Source organism: Phyllostomus hastatus, unplaced genomic scaffold (assembly GCF_019186645.2).
Source record: "Phyllostomus hastatus isolate PE091 unplaced genomic scaffold, TTU_PhHast_1.1 phas_contig_148, whole genome shotgun sequence".
NCBI lineage: Eukaryota > Metazoa > Chordata > Mammalia > Chiroptera > Phyllostomidae > Phyllostomus > Phyllostomus hastatus.
Window position 1 is genome coordinate 6256851 of NW_025333607.1, and position 21468 is coordinate 6278318.

Consider the following 21468-nt stretch of genomic DNA (forward strand, 5'->3'; position numbering starts at 1 on the left):
GACGCCCACTGCTTGAATAGGCGAAAGAATGAATACCTGAAATCCGGAAATGTGACTAGGTGATCAGTGGAAGGCCAGGCACCGCGATGATGTGGAGAACCCTGGGCAGTGGGCGGGGTGCGAAACCTCCCTGATGCCCTCAACTCACACTGCCTGAGCTGGGGCCTTTCGTTGTCAGTCCCACCCAGTTGTAAGGGGCCAGCGGGGGCATCTGCCAATGTTAAAAACGTGGGCTCTGAGGGTCTGCAGATGAGAGGGGGCAAGCCCCCCCAAATGCAGGGCTTTTTACATCGGCTGTCTGAAGCGCTCAGGACACTTTGTAATTTATGATCCTGTTGCATAAATGTAGAACGACTGAATCCGTTTAATAATGAAAACTCACAATCAGTGGGCATTGCGTTATCCACTCTGTGTATTGGTGTCTCATCTGCAGTGGGGCTGTGTCTGCAAATCGGTGCTTACTTCCTCGACCTCTTCCTTGACCTTTATCTGGTCTGGTCGTCACTGTCGATTTTATTGTTCCGAGAAGGGGGAAAGCCGTTTCCCTTTCTGTTCGCTGCCTCTGAGGTGTGAGTCATGAGTGTTATTTTTGCCTGAGCGGATGGATACTTTCGGAGATTTAATCCTTTTCTCTGCTTTCCTAACATTTCCATTTAGAAGTACTCATGCGTTCGCGGCCAGGCTGAAAGATGTGTTTGTTTTGAAGTCCCAAAGTGGACCTGGCGCTGATCTTGGCTGCTGGCCCTGGACGTGCCACTGGCGGAGAAGGACCGCACGCCTGAGCGAATGAGCCACTTGCTGGGGTCTGGCTGCTCTCGTCCTGGCGGGGGCGTGTCTGGATGCCGCCCTGGCGGGGAGGCGGGGGTCCTGCGGCCAAGACTTCGATTCCCCGGCCCACCCCCCGGGTGGGTCCTGGCCTCGGGGACGGTGACCGCGGGCGGGATCGCCAGCACTGCCCGACTATCTCCCCGACGTCCTGCGGGCCACGAGCGGGAGCCTCTGTGCCCCCACCCCCAGCACCAGCCGGCCTCATCCGGCGCATTCGAAATAGGGCCCCCGTCGGTCACTGTGCGCAGCTTTGGGGGCTGTTTGGGGAACCCGCCTGGCCAGGAGTGGGGCAGCCGCGGAAGGGACCGGTTCCTGAGGTGCGTGGGCAGGTGTGGGGGGCGTCCCCTGAGAGGCTAAAGGTGAGCGAGGGCGGACCCAGCGCGGAGGCGCACAGGCGACCTGGGCGGGCGCTGGGGCGGGGGTGTGGCGGAGGGTGCAGGGAGGGTTAGGAGACAGCCAGGCACGCGGCGGAAAACAGGTGGGGGCGGGGCTGGGGCAAGTGGGCGGGGCTGGAAGTAAGCCGGGCCGCCGGGGCTCCAGGGGGCTAGCGCGCGGGCGGGCACGCCGGCCTGGGCGGGGCGGGGCGGGGCGCCGGCGGGAAGGGGGCGGGGCCGCGGGGAGCCTCGGCTGGGGCGGCTGCGGGCGGGCGCGTGGTGGGCCCGGCGCGATGAGCGGGGCCGGAGCTGCGCCGGAGGCGGCGGGCGCGGCGCGGGGGCTGCGGGTGGACGGGCTGCCCCCGCTGCCCAAGAGCCTGAGCGGGCTGCTGCACTCGGCGTCCGGCGGCGGCGCGGCGGGGGGCTGGCGGCACCTGGAGCGGCTGTACGCCCAGAAGTCGCGCATCCAGGACGAGCTGAGCCGTGGCGGCGCGGGGGGCGGCGGCGGCGCCCGGAGCTCGGCGCTGCCCACCAAGCCGCCCAACCTGGACGCCGCGCTGGCCCTGCTCCGCAAGGAGATGGTAAGAGGGCTCCGCGGGCCGCGTGGGGGGCGCCTTCCCCTTCGGGCGAGTTCGCGGGACCGGAGCCCTGCTCCGGAAGTCCCCGCGCCCACCCGCCCCTCTCTGTTTATTTTGCCCCGGGAGTCGGCGCGGAAGACGGGCACTGCCCTCTGAGCTTCCCCTTTTACTTGCTCTCTCTGTGCCCACGATGGGACCATCGCCCAGGGAGGGTCCCCACTCTCAAAGGGCAGCTTTCAGGGACCCGCCGCCGCTGTCCCGCGGGCTCGGAAACTCCGGTGGCGGGAGGCGCCTTTGTCACCCCTCGCAGAGGGCAGCCGACTTCCCGCGTCGGGGAAGGGCTGCGACCGCGCCCGCGGGGTTGAGAGCGGTGAGCGATCTTGCTTCCCTGCCCTGGGGAGGACAGCTTTGTCCGAGCGAGTGTAGACCGCAGCTTGCAGCAGCCCTCTCCCCTCCCCCGCACCCCAGGCGGCGCCGGCAGAATCCGATTACCGCGAGGGGGGCGGCCGCAGATGGTGCTGAAGGCGAAGGCGCCCCTAACCGCTCTCCGCGCCCGGCAGCTGTGCCCTCCCGTCGGGGGGAGGCCCCTGCGGGTCTTCGGGCTGTGTCTGGGCTGCAGACAATGGGGCGCAGTTTCCCTCAGCCCTTGAGAAGTCCAGGACGTGTTTGTGGATCAGGACACGCGACTTAGGGTGACGCCAAAAGCGGGGCAAGGGCTTGGATGTAGGTGTCACTGAGCCTTTCCCCAGCTTTCTCCTCCCGGGTTAGACCGGGCCAGGCGCGTACGGAAAAACCACTCCTTTCTAACCCTCTTGCTGGCCACGGTCACCTCCTCCTGGCCGCCCCCCTGTTTCAGAATCTGCCCACTTCTCTCATCTAGTGCGGGTCCTTTCCCTGTCCTAGTACAGGTAAATAAAGGCATTCTTTAGTTAGGAAGTCTAGTATATGAAAGGTGCTCCCCCCCCCCATGAATTAGTTTGCAAACGTACTTATCATATGAATCCTTTAAATATGCATCTAGATATTGCTTAGAGAGATTCAATGTATGCATCCTTTTTTTTAAGAGGAGCATATCTGTTCTGGAAACTGAGACTTAAATCTAGAAAAGCAGGCTTCACACTTTTAAATCAATCAGATACTGTCTTCTCACTCTGCATCTGGCAGTGAAGTGATTCCAGCCTTCTCTGAGAAGATGCTTTAAGCTTCTTATAAAACCACTTCAATGCCAAACAACTGTTTTTTATTTATTAAGAGACATGCACAGAAACCAGGGCTGCATTTGAATTAGATAAACCCATGCCTGGTATGGTGACGGTCTGAACTTGGATGTAGGGTAAATGTGGGGGTGACATGGGAAGGGGACCCCTCCCCGCCCCTGAAGTTTCATACTGGGACAGAGAGAGGAAAGCCTCCAGGCCACTCCTGCCATCAGTCACACTCTTCGGTTTATAAACATGCTCTGGAGCCTCGCTGGGGTGGCCTGGGAGTCAGCCTGCCATGCCCCAGAGTACTTTTCCAGGTCCCTCTGGGGCGACTCAAGTGCAGCCCGACCTGATCAGTGTGCCCTGGGCCAGAGCTCTCCCTAGCCTAGCAGCCTATTTGCGGCCCAAGGAAAATAAACAGCCAGGATGTGTCTGTTTTGTATTCAGCTAAGATAAAGAGAAGACAGGGCTACAGGCCTTGACAGGTCCCTTCAGAGACGTGTCACAAGGTCACTGAAAGTACTGAGGTCTTTGGAGAGATTTACTAACTTGGGGCTGTGAGGGCTGAGGTCTGAGCGGTCACCTTCAGCTGAGGCTCCCATTGCGGGGGCGGGGGGGGGGGAAGCCTTGCAAGATAAGAGCTGGGAGTTCATTCCTGAATTATTTGCAGAATGGTGTGTGTTGATCTATGTAATTTGAAGGCCTGAGCTCAAGTCTGTGTCAAGGGATGCAACTAGAATTCACAGCAGAATGTGGTTAATCCCTGTTTTCTGCCAGCACAGAGAGGGGGCTGGCTTGCAGCCGCGGGCACATGGAGGCCTCAGAAGGCCACGGAGTTTTAACAAGGGAAAAGGCCATAGGGTAGCAACCGGGAACTGAGTGCTGCCCTGGGAACCGCGTGGGGAGGCACGGTAACACTGTGCTTGCTCTCCAGAGGCTGGGACCACGGGCCAAGGGTGGTGGAGAGCCTCAGGTAGCCAGGCAAGGGTTGGAGCGGGAGAATGGTGCGGAGTTGGAGTTTGGGGAATGAATTGGATGGGAGGGTGCAGGAGCGAGCATGAGATGCTACAGGTGTGCGGGGAGGAGGTGAGAGCCTCCAGCAGGGTGGGGACCCACAAATGTGGAACAAGAACCTTATATAAGGAAACACATCTCTGAAGCAGAATCTGCCGGAATTGCTGGTTAAGTACTAGGGTGTGGGAAGGTGATGCAAAGGAATCAGAAGTGACTCCAGCCTTTTGTGGAAAGTTCAGCAAAGCAAAACAATTCAAAATTACGGTCCTCGCCCCTAGAGATAATCACAGTTCATATTCTGGGGATACCTCCTGTGTGAGCACAAGGTCAATGCCATCTGTACTTACACATCATCTCTTAACTTCTCCATGAGATAGACCCTCAAAGTCTATTTTATAGTATTTTAAAAAGCTACTCAAAATTTAGGTGCCACCCCTGTGGTCATGAATTCAGCCAGCTGTGTCCCGCTCCCGGGGCTGTGTAACATGGCATTATGCTGCCTGCATGCATGTGTCCACACACATCCACATGCACGGATCACGCCATGCATTCTGGTTTGCTTTTTGGGAGCACAGACTGCAAACATTTTCTAGGTCAAGATATATAACGTCTTCGGTCACTTCATAGGATCCCATTAGATAGCAGTGATAACCTTGATCATCTGTCACGGGGCAGGGGGGTTGTCACAGCAGTAGGGGAGTTGGGAGGAGTGGCTGCTTTCAGGGGAAGGTGGTTTGCTGTCACGTCAGTGGGTGAGTGTTTGAAACACTTGAGAATGCGGAGCTGGAGGCAGGAGGAGGTATTTAGGTGTGGAGAGAATCGATCGCAGGATGGCGAGCGGGACCTGGGGGAAGCTGGTGTCCAGGGCTGCGAGGGCAGGGGAGCCTGTGTGGGCAGAGGTCTGTCCCATGATCGGTGACACCCTGCTCTGCTCTGAGAGTCGTGGTTTCCACTCCAACTTTCAGCACTTCCTGTCCCGGGGACCCCTCCTCTGAAATCCTGTACAGCCCTGAGGCCCTCTCCCCTCCCCCGTTGGGCCCATGTAGAAAGCTGTGATGGTCACTCAGGTGGTTATTATGCTAGAGACCAGAAACAGTCTATTCAAACAAGCAGCTGAGTTGGTTGGGTTTTTTAAACATCAGAGACTATTCTTAGATCACATTCGGCAGATGCTTACTAAGTGTAGGGCAGGTGTAAAGGGCTGTGGAGGACGTGAAGAGGACCAGGAGCCATCTGGACGCTAAGGAGTGTAGCCCATCTGGCAGATAGATGGGGCCACCTTTGCAGCGATATGGTTGCTGTAGCTTAGACCACGTCTCAGTTTCTGACCACAGACTCCGTGTGGGTTGTGGAAACTCACTAGCTCTTGCAAAAGGAGAGTCTTGGTGCAGGGCTGGACGTATATGGAGACAGACTAGAATGGGGCTGCTGGGGAACCCAGGAGGTCTGATGCTGTTCTCTCCCTCCCCCCATTCATTCCTCCCTCCCTCCCTCCCTCCCTGCTTCCTTCCTTCCTCCCTTCCTTCCTCCCCTCCTCCTCCTTCCCTCCCTCCCTCTCTTCCCTCCCTCCCTCCCTCCCTCCCTTCCTTCCTTCCTTCCTTCCTTCCTTCCTTCATTCCTTCCTGTCCTCACCTGGGAACACACTTAGAGAGAGGGGAAGGGAGGGAGAGCAAGCGAAGGAAGGAAACATCCTAGTGAGAGAGAAACGCTGATTGGTTTTCTCTCCTAGTTGCCATAACCGGGACCAAACCTGTGACCTTTTCATTTACTGGAGTACCCTCTGACCAACTGAGCTACACCAGTGAGGGGCCTGCCATTTCATTTTTGCTATGTTTTGGAACGTGGCTTCTAACAGTGTCACCACTGTCAATTTTGGTCACACATCTTAGTTCTAGTTTGTACATACTGTGACAAAGGACGCCAGTGCGTCCAGCTCCCGTGGCCTGGCCAGTCTGGGCCAGCTTGTCATGCCTGAGGTCAGGATCACGTGGGAGGCTGGGGATTCTCCAAAGAAAGGGCAGTTTGCAGACATGGAGAAGGGGCCAGCTGGACAGCCAAATGCTAAATACCCACCACATACCTCTTTCTATAGAAGAATCCTTTGTCCTTAAGACCACAGAGTTTGAAAGATTTTGACCTGCTCAGCTGCCAGACTCTTGGTTGGCGGTTCAAATCCCTGCACGGGGCTGAAGGGGACCCTTGACTCTTGTCAGTCAGGTGCCCGGCCCACACCTTTCGTCACACAGATGTCTGCTGGGCCGCCCACCACTCTGTGAGGTCAGTGCATCGAGCTTACGCACCCAGAAGAGTCCACAGAAGCGTAGAGGCTGAAAGAGAGACTCAGACGTAGGGGCAGGACACCTTCACGGGGCAGCATCCCTGGGGACCCTTGGGTTTCCCTCCCCAGATCAGCAGCACCAGGTTCTAACAGCTCTGACGTGGAACCTCTTTGCCTCTGTTTGTTTATTCTTCAAACCATCAAACAGTTGTGTTGGTCACCTACCTGCGTGCAAGTGGGAAGTCATCCGCAGGGACCTTTTGAGTTCCTGAACTGCAGTGGTTTGGGTGAAGAATTCAGTGTCAGGGAAAATGTGTGATGCCTGAGACCAGCCACACTGACCTTCCCCGCATTTGAGTGGGTAACGGAAGGCCTGGCGGGCTTGTGCAGTGAACTCTCTTCCCGGGGCCGAGCATTAGCTTGGGCAGCGCGCATCCCAGCAAAGCTCAGCTCTTGTTCTACACGTGAAACCAGGGTCTTAGCGAGGAGGCTGCAGTCTTCCAAAGGGTCACGGTAAAGGTCCGGCCTCAAGTCACCTGTGGAATGCCATCTGGCAGGAGGGCCTTATCTCCCATTCTTGATGGGCGTGGAGCAGAGGAGCCTCGGGCTGTCCGATGGATAGCCTTTAGTGCTGCCTTCCACCCGCATTGTTCATGCATTCTTCATCCTGGTGTTGCCCAGAGGACGGCCCTCCAGCCTGGGCGTGCCCCAGGCTGCTTGCTTAAATGCAGATTCCTGAGCTCCTTCTCATCCCTACAGGGTCAGAATCTGGGAGGGTCTGTATTTCTTGTGGGCCCTTTAAGAGTCACAAAGCTTATGAACCAGGAATCAAGAGCTTGAATTTTGTTTTGAAACTATGTGATATAATTTTGGCAAGCCACTGACTTCGCTACTATAGGCTCCAGATCCCCTGTTGGAAAATAAGAATAAACTGCCACGGAGGATCCTTTTGTATAGCAATGGAATTATTTTGCCCTCGTGCCTTTCCGGATCTTTGTGGCGCCTGCAGAAGTGCGCTCTGTCATAAAATCACGTGGGCACAGGAACAGTACCTACCGCACCGTGCATGTGTCCCCGAGGTCATGTGCGCAGCCATGCTTGGTTGGAAACCCACTTCGTGCAAAGAACTGGGAGCAGACACCGAAGAGTGGTGTAAGTTTGCTGTTGGACCCCGTTCACCAACAATTACGCTATCTGCAATAGTTCTTAAATTTTTAGGCCATGGTCCTGTCTGGTGTCGCTCAGTGGATTGAGCGCGGGCTGTGAACCAAAGGGTTGCCGGTTCGGTTCCCAGTCAGGGCACATGCTTGAGTTGCAGGCCATGTCCCGCGTAAGGGCCACGTGAGAGGCAACCACACACTGATGTTTCTCCCCCTCTCTTTCTCCCTCCCTTTCCCTCTTTCTAAAAATAAATAAAATAAAAAAACCTTAAAAAAAAGTTGCACCCATTTAAAAAAAATTTTTTTTAGGCCATAATTATTCCATACAATACTTGTCCCCATCCAAGTATCCTCACCAAAAAGAAAAAAACTAAGTCTCTTTGATAGTTTGTGCTTGAGAACCCTTGTGTGTCTGTGGGGCAGGTTGGGCAGGAAGGGCCAGCGGCGGGGTCACTGGTCTGTTTCCATTCCCTTTTGATGTTCTCTCTCAGTGAGGTTCTGCTTATACTCCCAAGATTTCAGGGTATAAAGGACTGAAAGGTGTTTTTTCCTACCACTTAATATTTACCTAACTATTCCTGTATCTTGCAGAAACCATAAACTAATATTACTCCTAATTCAGAAGCACCTTCCAAACAGCACAGCCCCCACCCCGCTTTGGTTGGAGGTGTGTGTCTATAAATGTGAGCGTCAAATGCCCAGTCCTTGGCACGTCGGACACCTCTTCACTCACAGGGGGTCTTGAACGAGCCGGTGCCCGGACATGTTCACATCTGGAAGGCATCAGTGCCCACCCGGCTTGGGCCCCGGCCCCTCGTTGCTGTAGATCTTCGAGGCCAGGCGGGCAAGGATGCCCTGGGTGGGCAAGGATGCCCCCCTGGGTGGGCTTGAGAAGACTGGCGCACTTCACTCCCACCAAGCAGCAGCCGGAAGCTTCGCGGTTTTGCTTCTGGAAGGCCCACCTAACTACACACACACACACACACACACACTCACTCACTCACTCACTCACCCACTTCAGGCCCCGGCTGGAACAGCGCGAGTTTTCTCGGCGCTGTGCAGGAAGGCCTGCAGACGGACCGCGGGCTCCGTGAACAGGAAGCCAGCCTGGGGACTGGCTGGGTCAGATACTCGCCCCTCTCGCCCAGGTTCCTTCTCCGGAGCCTTGGCCTCCTAGTCACCCCATTCCTTGCCCACACGTTCCAGACGTTTCCAAGTGATAAGTCGGCAGAGCTCGCCGGGTTGCTCCTTCTCTCCTGTGGCTCGTTCCTTCGGAGACACGTAACACAGATGTTTATTCTTAGCCGAGAACTCGGGAGGCAGGAAAACCCTTGGCCTTCCGTGGGGTCCTACAGACATTTTTGAAGACACGGGGGCCTTTTCAGTTTTTATGAGCACTTTCTGTGCGCTTCCTTGACTGGCCCTCAGAGCCCTGAGCTGGCCTAGTTTCGCAGGCGCGAGAATCCTGTCTTTAAGGAGTGGGGAGGGAGGCGCTGTCCTTGACTGGGGGTGGGGGCTGGAGAAGGGAGGCCTCTGTCCTCTGGCCAGTGCTGTCCACGGGAGGGGTGGCCCCAGCCCAGAGAGGCCTGGCTGCGGAAGGTCACCCAAATGCGCCTGGAGACTAAGAACGTGAAGAGAGGCTGTTTTATTAGGTTGTTGACTGTACTTAGAATTGGAGATACAATAGCCAAATTCAACACAGTTAGAGAGAAATGACCAGCTGTTTAACATCCCTTAATACCACAGATATGCAAGTCGAAACAATAAGGTGTCGTTTTTGACCTCAAGGAGCAGCAGAGATTTAAACGAATGATCACAATGGAGGTGAGGCTTTGGGGAGATAAACAGCGTGCACACCGGCCACTTTCTGTAGCTTTTTCCGTCGGTTCTCTGAAAAGCATTAGGTGTTGACGTGAAGTTTTCTATGTATTGTCCACGAAGTTGGTTTTCTGATTTTAGCTTCAGACTTTCTCAACTGCACCTCCTTTTGTAGCAAGGGAATCTCGGTTAATTGGACGTCATTCAAGAAAATGACAGAATACAAGCTGACCTTCCAACGGCTCCTTTCGGGGTCTGTAATTACGTGGTGGTCATACTGACAAATGTAACTTATAAAATATTAAGTAGGAAATGTATCACTCTTTGGAAGAGCTGCATAATTCAGTGAATCAATTTTCCACACTTCTCTTATCACTAATGCTTGATAGTGCAGTCGTGCTTGATGAACAGGCCCATCCAAAGTGCAAGACTGGTGGATTTTAGTGCAAGAGAGTGTGACAAGTTCATGGTTCCACACTGCAGCCAACTGAAGGGGAGCGTCGAAGAGGAATAACCGCAATTACCCGAAGGCTGTTAAAGCGCTCCCTTCTTTCCCGGCGACACCTCGATGTGAGGCCAGATTTTCTTCATTTTCTTCAACCAAAACAACACGCCACAAAGGATCAAATGCAGAAGCAGATAAGCCAGACATGAAAACGATTTACAAAATGTTATTGTTCATAAAAAAAAACGTTATTACATGAACATGTAGTGGGTATATTATTGTTTTTAAATGGATTAATAATCAAATCTCAGTTTAAATTTCTCACAAGGTGGATAGTAATAGTTATAAACAAGAGCTCTGGGATCCTCAGTAGTTTTTGAAGAGTAAAAAGAGGTCCCAAGGCAAAACATTCCAAGATTGCTGCTGTAGAACATGGAATTAGGGAGCACTGGCTCATAGAATTACAAACCACTGAATTTTTAATGTATTCGAATGTTTCATTTATATACTCAGGAAAAAAGTAAAAGGATGTGCAAAGACATTTCTCGAAGAAATTGGTCGACTGCTTTTCTTCCTCTGTGCCTGGGCCAGCACAAGAGGAAATGGGCTGACTTGGTGCAAGCACTAGTTTGGGTTAGAAATAAACAAGGATGTCCGCACGGGAACTGTTCAGTCGCGGAACAGGCTCTCTGCATGGACGCGGGCTGGCATACGGGAACACCCAGCTCAGACTGCCCTACCTCGCGGAGGGATTTCTGGGAGGAGTAGGGGTAGCGGGGTGATCTATGGCTCTGGCTTCAGCGGTCTGTGTTCTGCCTCTGAGTCACCGCGGCTCTTCCGAGTCTACTCCTCAGCCTAGTGAGTCTGAAGCATCTGCAGGAGCCCAGACTGACGTGGCTCATTTGGCTGGGGCGTCATCTCCTACACCAAAAGGCTGTGGGGCTTGATCCCCGATTGGGGAGCCTGTGAGAGGCAAGCACTTGATATATCTCTCTTACCTCTCTCTCAAAGCAATGAAAAAATGTCTTCTGGCAAGGAAATCAATCAGTCAGTCAGTCAATCATTTACAGGAGATGCAGCTGGTCAAATAGCAAAATGCACTTCCGCCCGGGGAGGAGAAGGTTCACAGGAGACAGAGCCACATCCCATGGGGGAGCTCGGAGGCCCTGCAGGGGCCTGTCTGCCAAGCTTGGGAGCCGAGTTAGGAGAGCTCATAGCCCTTTCCCTACGAGAAGTCTTTCTCTGCTTTTCCTTTTCTAAACAGTATGCAGGTCAGCAGCCTGCTGTCAACACATCCTTTATTCAGAAATCAGGTTACGATTCATTAGGCCGCTGCTTGCTTTATTACATTCCAGTCCTGCGGATATGCAGTAGACACCCTGATTAGATTTGGGGCGTTCGCCCAGCCTCGTCTGAGGTACATTTACAAGCGTCCGTATGTGATTGTTCAGTCAGCACATTAAAAAAAAAAAAAAAAGGTAACTTTAAAAGTTCTCTCATCATTAAGTGGACGCATATTCATAGCAGAACATGTAGAAGATTCAGAAAAGCCCAAAATAAAAATCACCCGTGAACTCAGCAGCTTGCTCTGCCAGGGCTGGCGGTGTGGCACCCTCCTTCCCGTGCTGGCTGCGGGCAGTGCTGCCCAGTGGTCAGAGCGGTGCTGCAGGCACCACAGCGGTGTCATGCAGACCCGGCCCGGCGCCCTGCTCTGCTGCCTTTCAGTGCTTAATTTCTTCACCTTGACAGAATCAATGTCTGCCGCCTAGAACCAGGCTGGGGATCCGTTGCACACTTGTGTACAGTTCCGATTGTCCACTCTACGGTCAGTCCCTAGGGTGAGCTAGGTACTGAGTAAAAGCTATGCAGCATTTGAAGGCTTTTGACAGATTTTGCCAATCAGTCCTCCACAAAGGTTTTCCAAGCATGCAGTTTAACTAGTAGTGTTCACCCATTGTATTATACCTTTTTTTATAACTAATTTTTATTTTTATTTTTTTAAGATTTTATCATTTATTTATTTACTTTTTAGAGAGGGGGAAGGGAAGGAGAGAGGGAGAGAAACATCAATGTGTGGTTGCCTCATGTGTGCCCCCTACTGGGGATCTGGCCTGAAACCCAGGCATGCACCCTGACTAGGAATCGAACCAGCGACCCTTTGGTTCACAGGCTGGCTCTCAGTCCTCTGAGCCGCAGCAGCCAGGGCTATTATAATTTCTAAATGTAAGAGTATCGTGCTTGTTGGGAAGAACAAGCAGTACAAAAGGCTGTAAGTACCCAATTGCACTTTCCAGAAGTAAGTTCTGCAAACCTGCACGTCCTCTCCCAGCCAAAAGCTTGCAGACGTGTGTGCATAAACGCACGAAGTGGGACCCTGCTGCACATGCTGTTCTGCGACTCGACCAGTAGACCTGGGTTTCTGCTCTGCTTGGGCACGTCCAGAACTGCTCGTGCTTAGAAATGACTGCCTGGTTTATCGTGCACCGCTACTGTAATTTTCTATGCTTCCATCACCCGTTATGTTTGTACCTAAACTTTCAGATAAGAAACTTTCTCTGCATCTTTCCCTCTATTTCAGGACCCATACTATAGTTTTTGATTCTACGGCTTAACATCCCCCTGTCCCGTGTGAGATGGGCTACTTCTCATCTCAGGTCGAGGAATTGTAGCTACAGGAGGTGGAGGGCTGGTGGTGGGGGGCGGGGGTTTCACTTCCCAGTCGGCCCCAGTGTACTTCCTGAGGCTCCCCCATCCCAGCGCCTGGACCTCCCTCCCGGCCAGCTGCCCCCTGGAACCTGCTCAGCGTGGAGCCAGGCTCAAGGAGCCGGTTCCTTCATGTTTTGTTTCCTGCTCATTGCTGTATTTGGGCGGAAGCTGCTTTTGTTTATGTCTCTTAAACGTACTAGTGAATTGCCCCGACTTTTACTTTTCATTTCTTAAATAAAACAAACATTTTCTTTAATACAATTTTTTTTTATTTCTTAAAAAATAGCCAAAAGGTTTTCATGATACTGTTTTGAGTCAACAAAAAATTTCCCTTTAAAGGTTCCTTTCATCTCCTAAGGCTTGTTTCCTCATGGTAACATTTCTATTATAATACTTTAAAAGTTAGGAAGAAATCCTCCCTGCCCTCATCCCCACCTCTGCCAAAGGCGTGCGGAGACTGAGTGACCCGAAACCCCACGGGGAGCCACCGCCCCGTCCGCCCGAGGTGTGTTTCTGCAGCTGCCAGCCCATTGGGAACTTCCTAAATGGTTTCGAGGGTGGTTTGGGACTGTTCGGCCCCATTGTTGATGGGGTGGGCTCGTGAGCACCTGAGTGCCGCAGGCGGGTGCAGCGGGGCCTGCGGGAACGGACGAGAAGGAGCTCAGGAAGGAAGCAGGAAGCCTGGACGGAGGGAGGCAGGAATCCCGCTGGCAGCTTACAGCCGCGGAAATGTGCGTGCTGTTCTTGCCTGAAGGTCCGGAGTGAAGGGCTGCACCTCCCCGGGTCTTCGCATTCTGGATTTTTCTTACATGAGCCCACCTGGATTTTTCTTTTAGGGCGTGCTTTCAAAAAAGAGCTGTATTTTTTGAATCCAGCTGCGGATTAGGAGACCGGCCGTCCCTCGGGGACATGTGGGGACCCATCACTGAGACCATAGGCTCCCTGTGCTGCTGGGGGCGGTGGGAAGGTAGTGGGTGACTCCCGACTTTGTTTCTGAAAGGGTGAGAAGTTCTTTTTCGTGGGGGATCTAATCATATCCTGAGACGTAACTGCAGCTCAGTTCTCTTGGGTGGCCCTTCTGTCCCCTCCCACATCCCCAGACCCTCCCGCCTCGGTGTCGAGACGCTGACTTGGGGGCTGGCCGTCTCGGGTCTCTCCTGGCACACAGCTCGCCTCTTGCCGGCACCCGGGGAGGAAACTCGGGTTTGTGTCTTCTGCTCCCGCCAGGCAAGAGGTGTGTTTTCAATGATGCGGTTAAAACTGTGTGGTCTGAGGCTTTCCTTGGGCACCTTGGGGTGCTCCGGGCACAGAGGGCTGCCTGCTCAGCCCGCTGCCTCTGAGCCTGCCCGTGGGACGTAGCGCAGGGCCTGCTGATCCAGCCTGACCCCACTGCCAGCTGCTTCTGCAGCCGGAGGTTCCCCGGGAGGGCGGCTTGGGTGCTTCCCCTGCCCGTCTGCCCTGCCGGGCTCTGCGCTGGGTGCTGGGGGGCCCCAAGCGGAGTCGTGTCTCCGCACTACAGGTGTGTCCCCGATTAGGGGAGAGAAGACTCACGTGTGAGCTGTGGTGTGAGGCAGAGAACAGCGAGTGCTCCGGGACAGGCGGAGACAGCGAGGGAAAAGTGAGGAGCGTCTGCGGCTGAACCCCTCACAGTCTCAGAACGGAGGGGTGGCTGGCGCTGGGCCCGGGAGCAAGGAGGCTCTAACAGGTGCCGTGGGGTCAGGTGGGGGACAGACTGGGCGAGGGCGCCTCAGCCGGACCCGCTGCGTGAGGTGCAGGGCGGAGAGCACAGATTATGGAATACCACCTACAGATTTCCAGCGACCCTGTAGAAAGTTCAAGGGCGAGTGTTTGAACACCCACAGCTGAGGCAGAAGTGGCCTGCGTGGAAGCTGGGTTTGTTCATGTAGTTACTTGCCGCGCGTCCTTCTAGCTCATTCGGAGGGTTTCTGGTAAACTCAAGAAAGCGTGGCGCCTGAAGAAAGCAGAGGAGCTGGGTCGTGTGTGGGCGTGCACGCGCGTGTGAGTGTGTTTGGAGGCCTGTTCAGTCGGGCTGAGTGCTCGGCGTCTGCTGGGTTGGGTGAGAGGTGTGTGTTCCAGACCGGCTGTGTTCCCGGGCGGGCGGGTCAGACCTCTGTTTCTAGGCCAGCGTTCCGCCCGATGATACTGCAGCTTTGTGAGTCATCGGCCGCCGCGGTGCGGAGGGTTCAGCACCGCTCCCCACTCCGGCCTGGTGGGTGTCCTGCCAGGCCTGGGGCCCCTCGGACACGGCACCTGCTGAAGGGAAGAGCCTTGGGACTGTGGGTCTTGGGGCGGTGCTGTGTCGTGGGCAGCCAGAGCCTCCGAAACCCGGCGGGGGTGTGGAGCCCAGGCCCCAGGGAGGCGAGGGCCCCAGGTCGGATCCTTTGGATCCAAAGGCGTGTTGCTCACTGGCACTTGTCTCTCGTTCCGTCGTGCAGCCCCAGCGTGGGGCACCGTCGTGGGTCACCCAGGCAACCCCCACGGGTGAGAGTGGCTCAGGAGGAGGGTCTCCAGGGTTCCAGATGAGTCTTTTATTACTTTTGGAGCAGATATTGGTGAGACTCCGGGAGGGTGTGACTTATGTTATTCAAGTTTCTGTTCCTCGTATGAAGTCTTAGAAAAGACGGGCTGAGTCAGAATCTCGTGTCTTGGTTTTTGTTTTCAAATCCGGATGCCGTGGAGGACTCTTGGAAAGTTGGAGTGAGTCCAGAAGAAAAGTCTAGGTGGCTAATGGACCAGAACGTCCTCGCAAGCAGCAGAAAGACCTGAGGATATTAGCTGGAGAAGCCAGATAGTTTTCTCAGGGGCAGAGGGAGAAGATGGACGTTATCTTCCAGAAAAGAGAGAGAAATTACATTTGTGTGTGCGGCGGTCACACCTGGCGTCAGGCCTCCGTAGAGCCTACGGGTGGCCGACTGTGACTTTGTGTGAAGAGTAATTACATCTGTTGGAAGATGAATGAGCTGGTTGGAAGGTCTCCTTTTGGGTCCGCGGGATGTCAGAGTGGAAGACAGTAACAAAAAGAACAGCAACAGCCAGGACGGCAGCAGCTGTTGCACTGACTCCGAGGGGTTGAACGGTCCGGCTGGGGGTGGCGGGGGGGTGTGGGCGGCAGAGCCAGCCCCTGAGCTCGGGCAGGCAGACCCTGGAGCCTGCCTTCTCCGTGCTCGTCCACCCGGTCGGCCTGAAACCCCGTGCTTCCGGGGGAGAGAATGTGAGTGGTCCGGAAAGGGTGTCCGTGTCCACACTGGTTCTTCATTGGAACTGGGCATCAGAATCGTCTGGGTAGTTTTTTGTCACAATTGTCGAGGACCCACTTTCCCAGTCCTCACACTCTGATCAGGAACCGGAGCGATGGTGTCTGACCCGGGATGTGGCATGTGGCAGCCTGGGCCGATACCGCTTGGGGGGCCTGTGGCTGGCGGCTCAGGGTGTGCCTTGGACAGCAGGGGGCCGTGGGGCCAGGTGTGCCCTCTGAGACCAGCTCAGGAAACCCCCGGATGCCTGCCGTTCATTTAGAACGAAGACTCGGTGGTTTGCTACACTTAGTCACGTGGTGTTTGAGCTCGCTGTAGGCCAGCTGAATCCCTCTTGCTGTGAGCAGGTTGAGGGCAGGGGCCTGCGCAAAGCCATTGAAGGCGGCAGAGCTGGGCCCGGAGGCCACATCCTTGACTCGTGGGGTGGTCTTCTCCTAAGAACAGCTCCTTGTAGGAGTTCTAGGGGAGGAAGAATTCTAGAATAATGGGGAATCTCTGTGGAAACAACAGAACTTGTCCCTCTATCTGGAAATCTTCTACTGAGCACCTTAGCAAAACAGGCTACGTCCACGTGATCTGGTTCCTTCTCTGTGGCCCATTCAAAGGAACCACACGGAGGGGTAGGCAGTGTGTGCTCGGGGGCTCACAGTGGTGGACGGGGGTGAAGGAGAACCTGGAGCTTAACACCCTCTTGTCACAGGGTGAAGGTTTTTTTCCGGGCCCCGGCTTCCCTCCGGTGGCAGTTGGACGGGCTTGCGCAGAAGAGCCCTTTGCTGGGGAGCTGTAAGGCCTGGCCCTCCACCACTGATCTGTTTTCCGGTGTCTGCGTCGTCGTCCCGTCTCCCCCCCCCCCCCCCCCGCTTTAGTGCTTCCTGGGGGCAGAGGCATGTCATGACAGTGAATGGCTGTTCTGTTTAATCCTCCCGGTAGGCCTGTAGGAGAAGTTACTTTCCTGTGTCGTCATCACCAAGGCTCAGGGGATACCCGGCTTGCCCAAGGGCCACGGCGAGAAGGCGGGCCTCCTGGCCTGTTGTTTAGAGTTTCTCCCTGGCAGCGTTGCTCAGGGGCCCCAGACTTACTGAACCTGCATCTGCGTGGGTCCCAGGATCCCCGGGTGGTCCTCACGCACGGGGGAGTGTCAGCTGGGCCGGTCAGAGCTGGGCTTCCCTGGGGATTTTAACCCTTCCCTTGGGGGTGGATAGAAACGATGCATTTTCCGTCCTGGCTGTGCTCTTCTGCGGGGTGGGCTGTGGGGAGGGGAGGAGCTTTGCAGGTCATCAACTATGTGACTGTCAGATATTCCTTGTTCTGTCCCCGCTTGTTGTGAAAAGAGTTCCCAGGAGACTCGTGGAGGCCCCGTCCTCCTGGGCTTGGTCAGTTGCTTGCCCTGGGGTCGGTCCCACCACCCTCTCGGGGGAGGGCGGTCCCTGTTGGGAGGTCAGGAGGAGAGGTGGTCGGACCCCTTCTCGTGAGGGCCTGGAGGCTGAGCTGGTCGGAGCGTGGGGGCTCCTGGGGGTAGTGCGTGGCACTGACCACTGAGCCGCTGTCACTGGCCAGGGGGCTGTGTGGCCCCAGGGGGCTGACAGCGGCTGTCACAGCAGAGTCTTTGCTGAACCCCGTAGCACGAGGACAGGACACCCTGTGTCTCAGCCTCCGAAGCGAAACCAGCTGGGGCCCCCAGACTGTGCAATGCTGTTGCCTCTCAGGGTGTGCGGGGGAAACCCCGCCGCAGGCTGGGGCCTATGCCCACAGGAGTGACCCTTCGCCGACACGCAAGTCGTGTCTGAGGCGTGGGCATCGCACAGAGGAGGCTGTCTCAGCGCGGGCACCGCAGAGCAGCTGCCCGCAGGATGCTCTGTCGGAGCTGCCGGCCGTGCGGGAGGGGTGTGCTGGCTCCAGCCGGCTGGGACGAGCGTCCCACTGAGCCAGAACTCCCTGCTGACCTCTCTTTTTTCCCTCCCGCCCCTCCCTCAAGGTCGGCCTCCGGCAGCTGGACATGTCTCTGCTCTGCCAGCTGTACAGCCTCCACGAGTCCATCCAGGAGTACAAGGGGGCGTGCCAGGCGGCTGCCAGCGCCGACGGCAGCTACGCCCTGGAGAACGGCTTCTTCGACGAGGAGGAAGAGGATTTCCAGGAGCAGAACTCGCCCGGCGATGGGCGGGAACGAGGCCCCCCGAGGGACCTGTCGCTGCCCACCTCCGCCCTCTCCAGCGGGGACTGGATTCTGGAGTCCATCTAGACTCTAGATTCTAGGAGGCTTCCGGAGGGAGCTGACGTCCAGACACACTGTCGGCATTTGCTTCTCTTGCGGGGAGGCGCCCTGCCCCTCTCTCTCTAGAGGCCGGTCCCTGGGCCTGTGGGACCAGTGTGGCCGGTGTGCTGGCAGGGAGCTCTCCGTGCACGCTGGTGGCAGTGTGATTGAATGGCCGAGGTTCTGCAGTGCCGTGGGCACCCCGGCACTGAGGCTGTGCTGCCGAGACTCAGGACGAGACCGGGGGGTCCCAGAGAAGGTCCTCGCGGTGTTTCCTGCCAGACGACTTCCAGCTGGACCCTTCCCGACAGGCGGCGGACGGTCTGCGCCCTCCGCCGCGGGGTTCACCTCCAGCTCGCCGTGCATCGACACTAACATCTCACTCGTTCCGCCTCAGCACCGTGGGCAGCCCTTTCTGCTGTTTCGTGAGGTTTTCGAGCCTCTTGGTTGAGCTTTTATTTATTTCTAAGCTGCACTACTAACTGTCTGGGTGACTCAGTGGAAGCTCTTTACTGAAAAAGTAAACATATCAGGTCACGCCAATCAGCTGCATTCTCTGAACTGGTCAACGTTTGTATCGCTCTTGCCCGTCAGCTTCAGGGGGAAGGAGGAGAGTGCGGGGCTGTGTCGAGTGGGGGAACGGGCAAGCTCCTGCTTCGCGTCCCGTATCGGGTGGCAAACGCTTTTCATTTAAAACGTTCTGAATGGTAACTAGTATGGCAGAGAGGGAACCCCTTCTTCACTCAGAGCAGCGATCACTCACCTTAAGCCTTAATGTATTTATTAAAATCCTTTATGAACACTTTCCACTTTGTAGGCCAAACACCAGGATAAAATGTTGAACTCTCTTGTCTGTGGTTGTGTGTTTTTTTGGTCTGAACTCGGAGTCATCCACTCTCAGAGCTTGAATACATTGAATCTAATCAGATACAGAAAGTTACATACGGCGTGTGAAGAATTTGAAAGAAGCTTTATTCCTCTGCTGGCTTCTTGGAAGGGCTGGGTCTGCAGTGCACCAGTCACAGGGGGGTGTCGGGGCTGTTCGGCCTTTGGATACTCCAGACCCCTCACTCCTCTTCTTTTGGTGCAATCATTGCTTACTAGCGCCTCTGTGGGGTGAGGGAGGGGAAGTAAAACTCATCCTCATGAAAGGGCTTGTTGACAGGCTGTTGTGGACACGACCCCGTGCCAGGAACTGGGGTGAGGTGCAGAGAAGGAAGCTCCTTCCTGCTTGCTTCCTGTGTTGAAAGGGGCAGCTAAGGGAGGGATGGCTTCAGCTGGTGACCTACTGTTCAGAAGGGAAGAGAAGCTGAAACTGCCAGACGCGAGGGGAAGTCTGTTCCTCCGAGGCTGGGCCCCTGCATAACCTGAGCTGAACTTGAGGCCAGCTGTCCTCAACCCTGACCACAGTGGAATCACTTCGGGGTCCTTTAGGGAAATACTGAGCCCCGTTCTGATTTCTGTGGGAAGGAGTGGGGCCTGGGCATGTGTGTGGTTTCAGGTCTGGTTGAGATCTGGGGTTCCAGGCGTGGCCCGGGGAGTGTGCAGCCCTGGAAACGTGGCAGAGAGGCACCGTCTTCTGCCCACCCAGGCTGCCGGATCGGGCCTGCGTCTCAATAAGATGCACCGGTGAGAGCTGTGCCCCAAGTTCAGGGAGCGCGGCTGTGTCAGCCCAGCACCAGCTCTGCTACTGCAGCGCCCCCCAGCACGACAGAACTGCCCAGCCAGCCCCTGGCCCCTGGTCCCCAGTCCCCAGTCCCCCTGCACGCCCACAAGTCCCAGGCCTCGGAGAACAGGCTCACCATCGCCGGGTGCGAGCTCGCTGCTGGCTCGGGCTGGGGGTCCCTCTGGTTCAGAGTGTGTGCTCCCCCCCCCCGCCCACCGTCTGCCGCCTCTGGCTCTTCTGGAACCGCCGTGGTTCACAGAGAGCGCCTCCTCCCACTGCTGCGGGATATTCTGTCGGAGTCGGAAGCAGAGGGGGCGAAGGCGCGAGGGGCCTGGCCCTTACCGCTGGGAAGGTGAACGCGGGCCTTCTCCCGGGGAGAACCCCCGCAGGTGTCAGTGCTCCGTCGGAGGGGGTACACAGGGCTCGGCACAAATAACGCCCCCCCCCCCTTCATCACAAGATCATACGCGTGTCATTCTGTAACATGACGGCATCCCGCTCAAGCACGCCGTGTGACATTTTAGGTGAGATGTTCAAATTGCTGTCCACCTCATGCGAGACATGCACGTACCCTACCAACCACACGCAAGCAGGCCGTTACTTGTGCCGGATCCACTATACGAATCACCCCAAACTTTCTCTTACCCCGGACGTAAGGTACTGTTGTAAATACCACTTGGCAAGGAATATTAAAGCTTACCGGATCATACAGTGTTTTCTGATCCACACTCCGTGCAAAGGCCCCACAGAGGACTGGACAACGAATTCAGCGGGTGCCCCTCACTGCTGCCTGGCGGAAACCACCACCCGTCCGTTCGGAGTGGGGCCGTCCTGCTCCTCGGTGGCCAGCAGGGTGCGGTAGACAGTAAGGTGTCCAGCGCTGGCTGGTGCAGGCTGAAGAAACTGCTCTCCTCTGTCCGGCAACAGACAAGGTAGTTTTGGAGAAGCTCCGTTAGCCTTCCAGCAGTCACTTAACCCACCGGCTCCTTGCTTTCATTCCTAATTCAGAGCGATGTCATTCACTCAAATGACATTTATTTCGCTCTTTCCTGGGTCCCTTTGAGCCAGGCACGGAGAACACAGGATGAGTCACATGAAGAGCACAGGCAGATGGGACAGTTCCCCGAGCACCTAACAGGTGAGGTCACTGTCGCCACCCGGGAGGAAACATGGGCCGCGGCGGCCTCGAAGGAGGCTCAGCAGGTCCTTGGGGGTGCTGGCGGAGACAGCCTCTGAGCTGGCCTGAAGGGGAAGTTCTCCGTGGGGCAGAAGGAATGCCAGAGACGAAGCCTCCAGAGACTGCTGTGTGAAGTGCCGTGTGCGTTCCTAAACCGCTTTCATTTCTGCAATAAAACGCAGGTTAAGTGGCCTGCCCAAGGCCGTGGCTGAGGGAGAGCACAGCTGGATGGAGGCTCCGTGCGGTTGGTTCAGGCTCTGTCTGCGTGGAAGGCACAGGCGGTGCCGGGGAGATGTCAGATCCGCCGCACGGGGCTCCATCCATTATTGAATCGCTTGTTGTGTGGTGTGTTTCAGCGGGGTCTCGGTCTGACTCCTACGTGCGCCGGCCCGGCGTCGCTCAGAGCCTGTGCTCACACACATCCACCCGGCGTAAGGGACACGGGAGGCTCTACGGCCACCAGCGCCGCTTCAGGCGAGCTGGCTGTTCGGTTTCATCTGTTCGCCCGAAGACAAGTCACTGGTCGTAACGCCCAAGCACGCCCGGTCTTCTCGTCCCCCTGAAAGGCTGCACTCTCGGTCCAGAGGTTCGTGCCTGAGCCCGTCCTGTGTGGAGGTGGCAGGGCTTATGTCGGAAGGTGACATCGGAGTTGCACCCGAAGGACCGCTGACGCCGGCCTGCTAGATCACAGTTTCC

General features: G+C 56.0%; 1 protein-coding gene across 1 annotated transcript; it reads left to right on the forward strand.

Moving 5' to 3' along the window:
* Positions 1 to 1446: 1446 nt before the first annotated feature.
* On the forward strand, positions 1447 to 18772 carry FAM89A (family with sequence similarity 89 member A). The gene is made up of 2 exons (XM_045858993.1): positions 1447 to 1783; positions 17654 to 18772. Exons 1-2 carry the CDS (start codon positions 1496 to 1498, stop codon positions 17915 to 17917), a joined length of 552 nt encoding a protein of 183 aa, XP_045714949.1. The 5' UTR covers positions 1447 to 1495; the 3' UTR covers positions 17918 to 18772.
* Positions 18773 to 21468: the final 2696 nt, after the last annotated feature.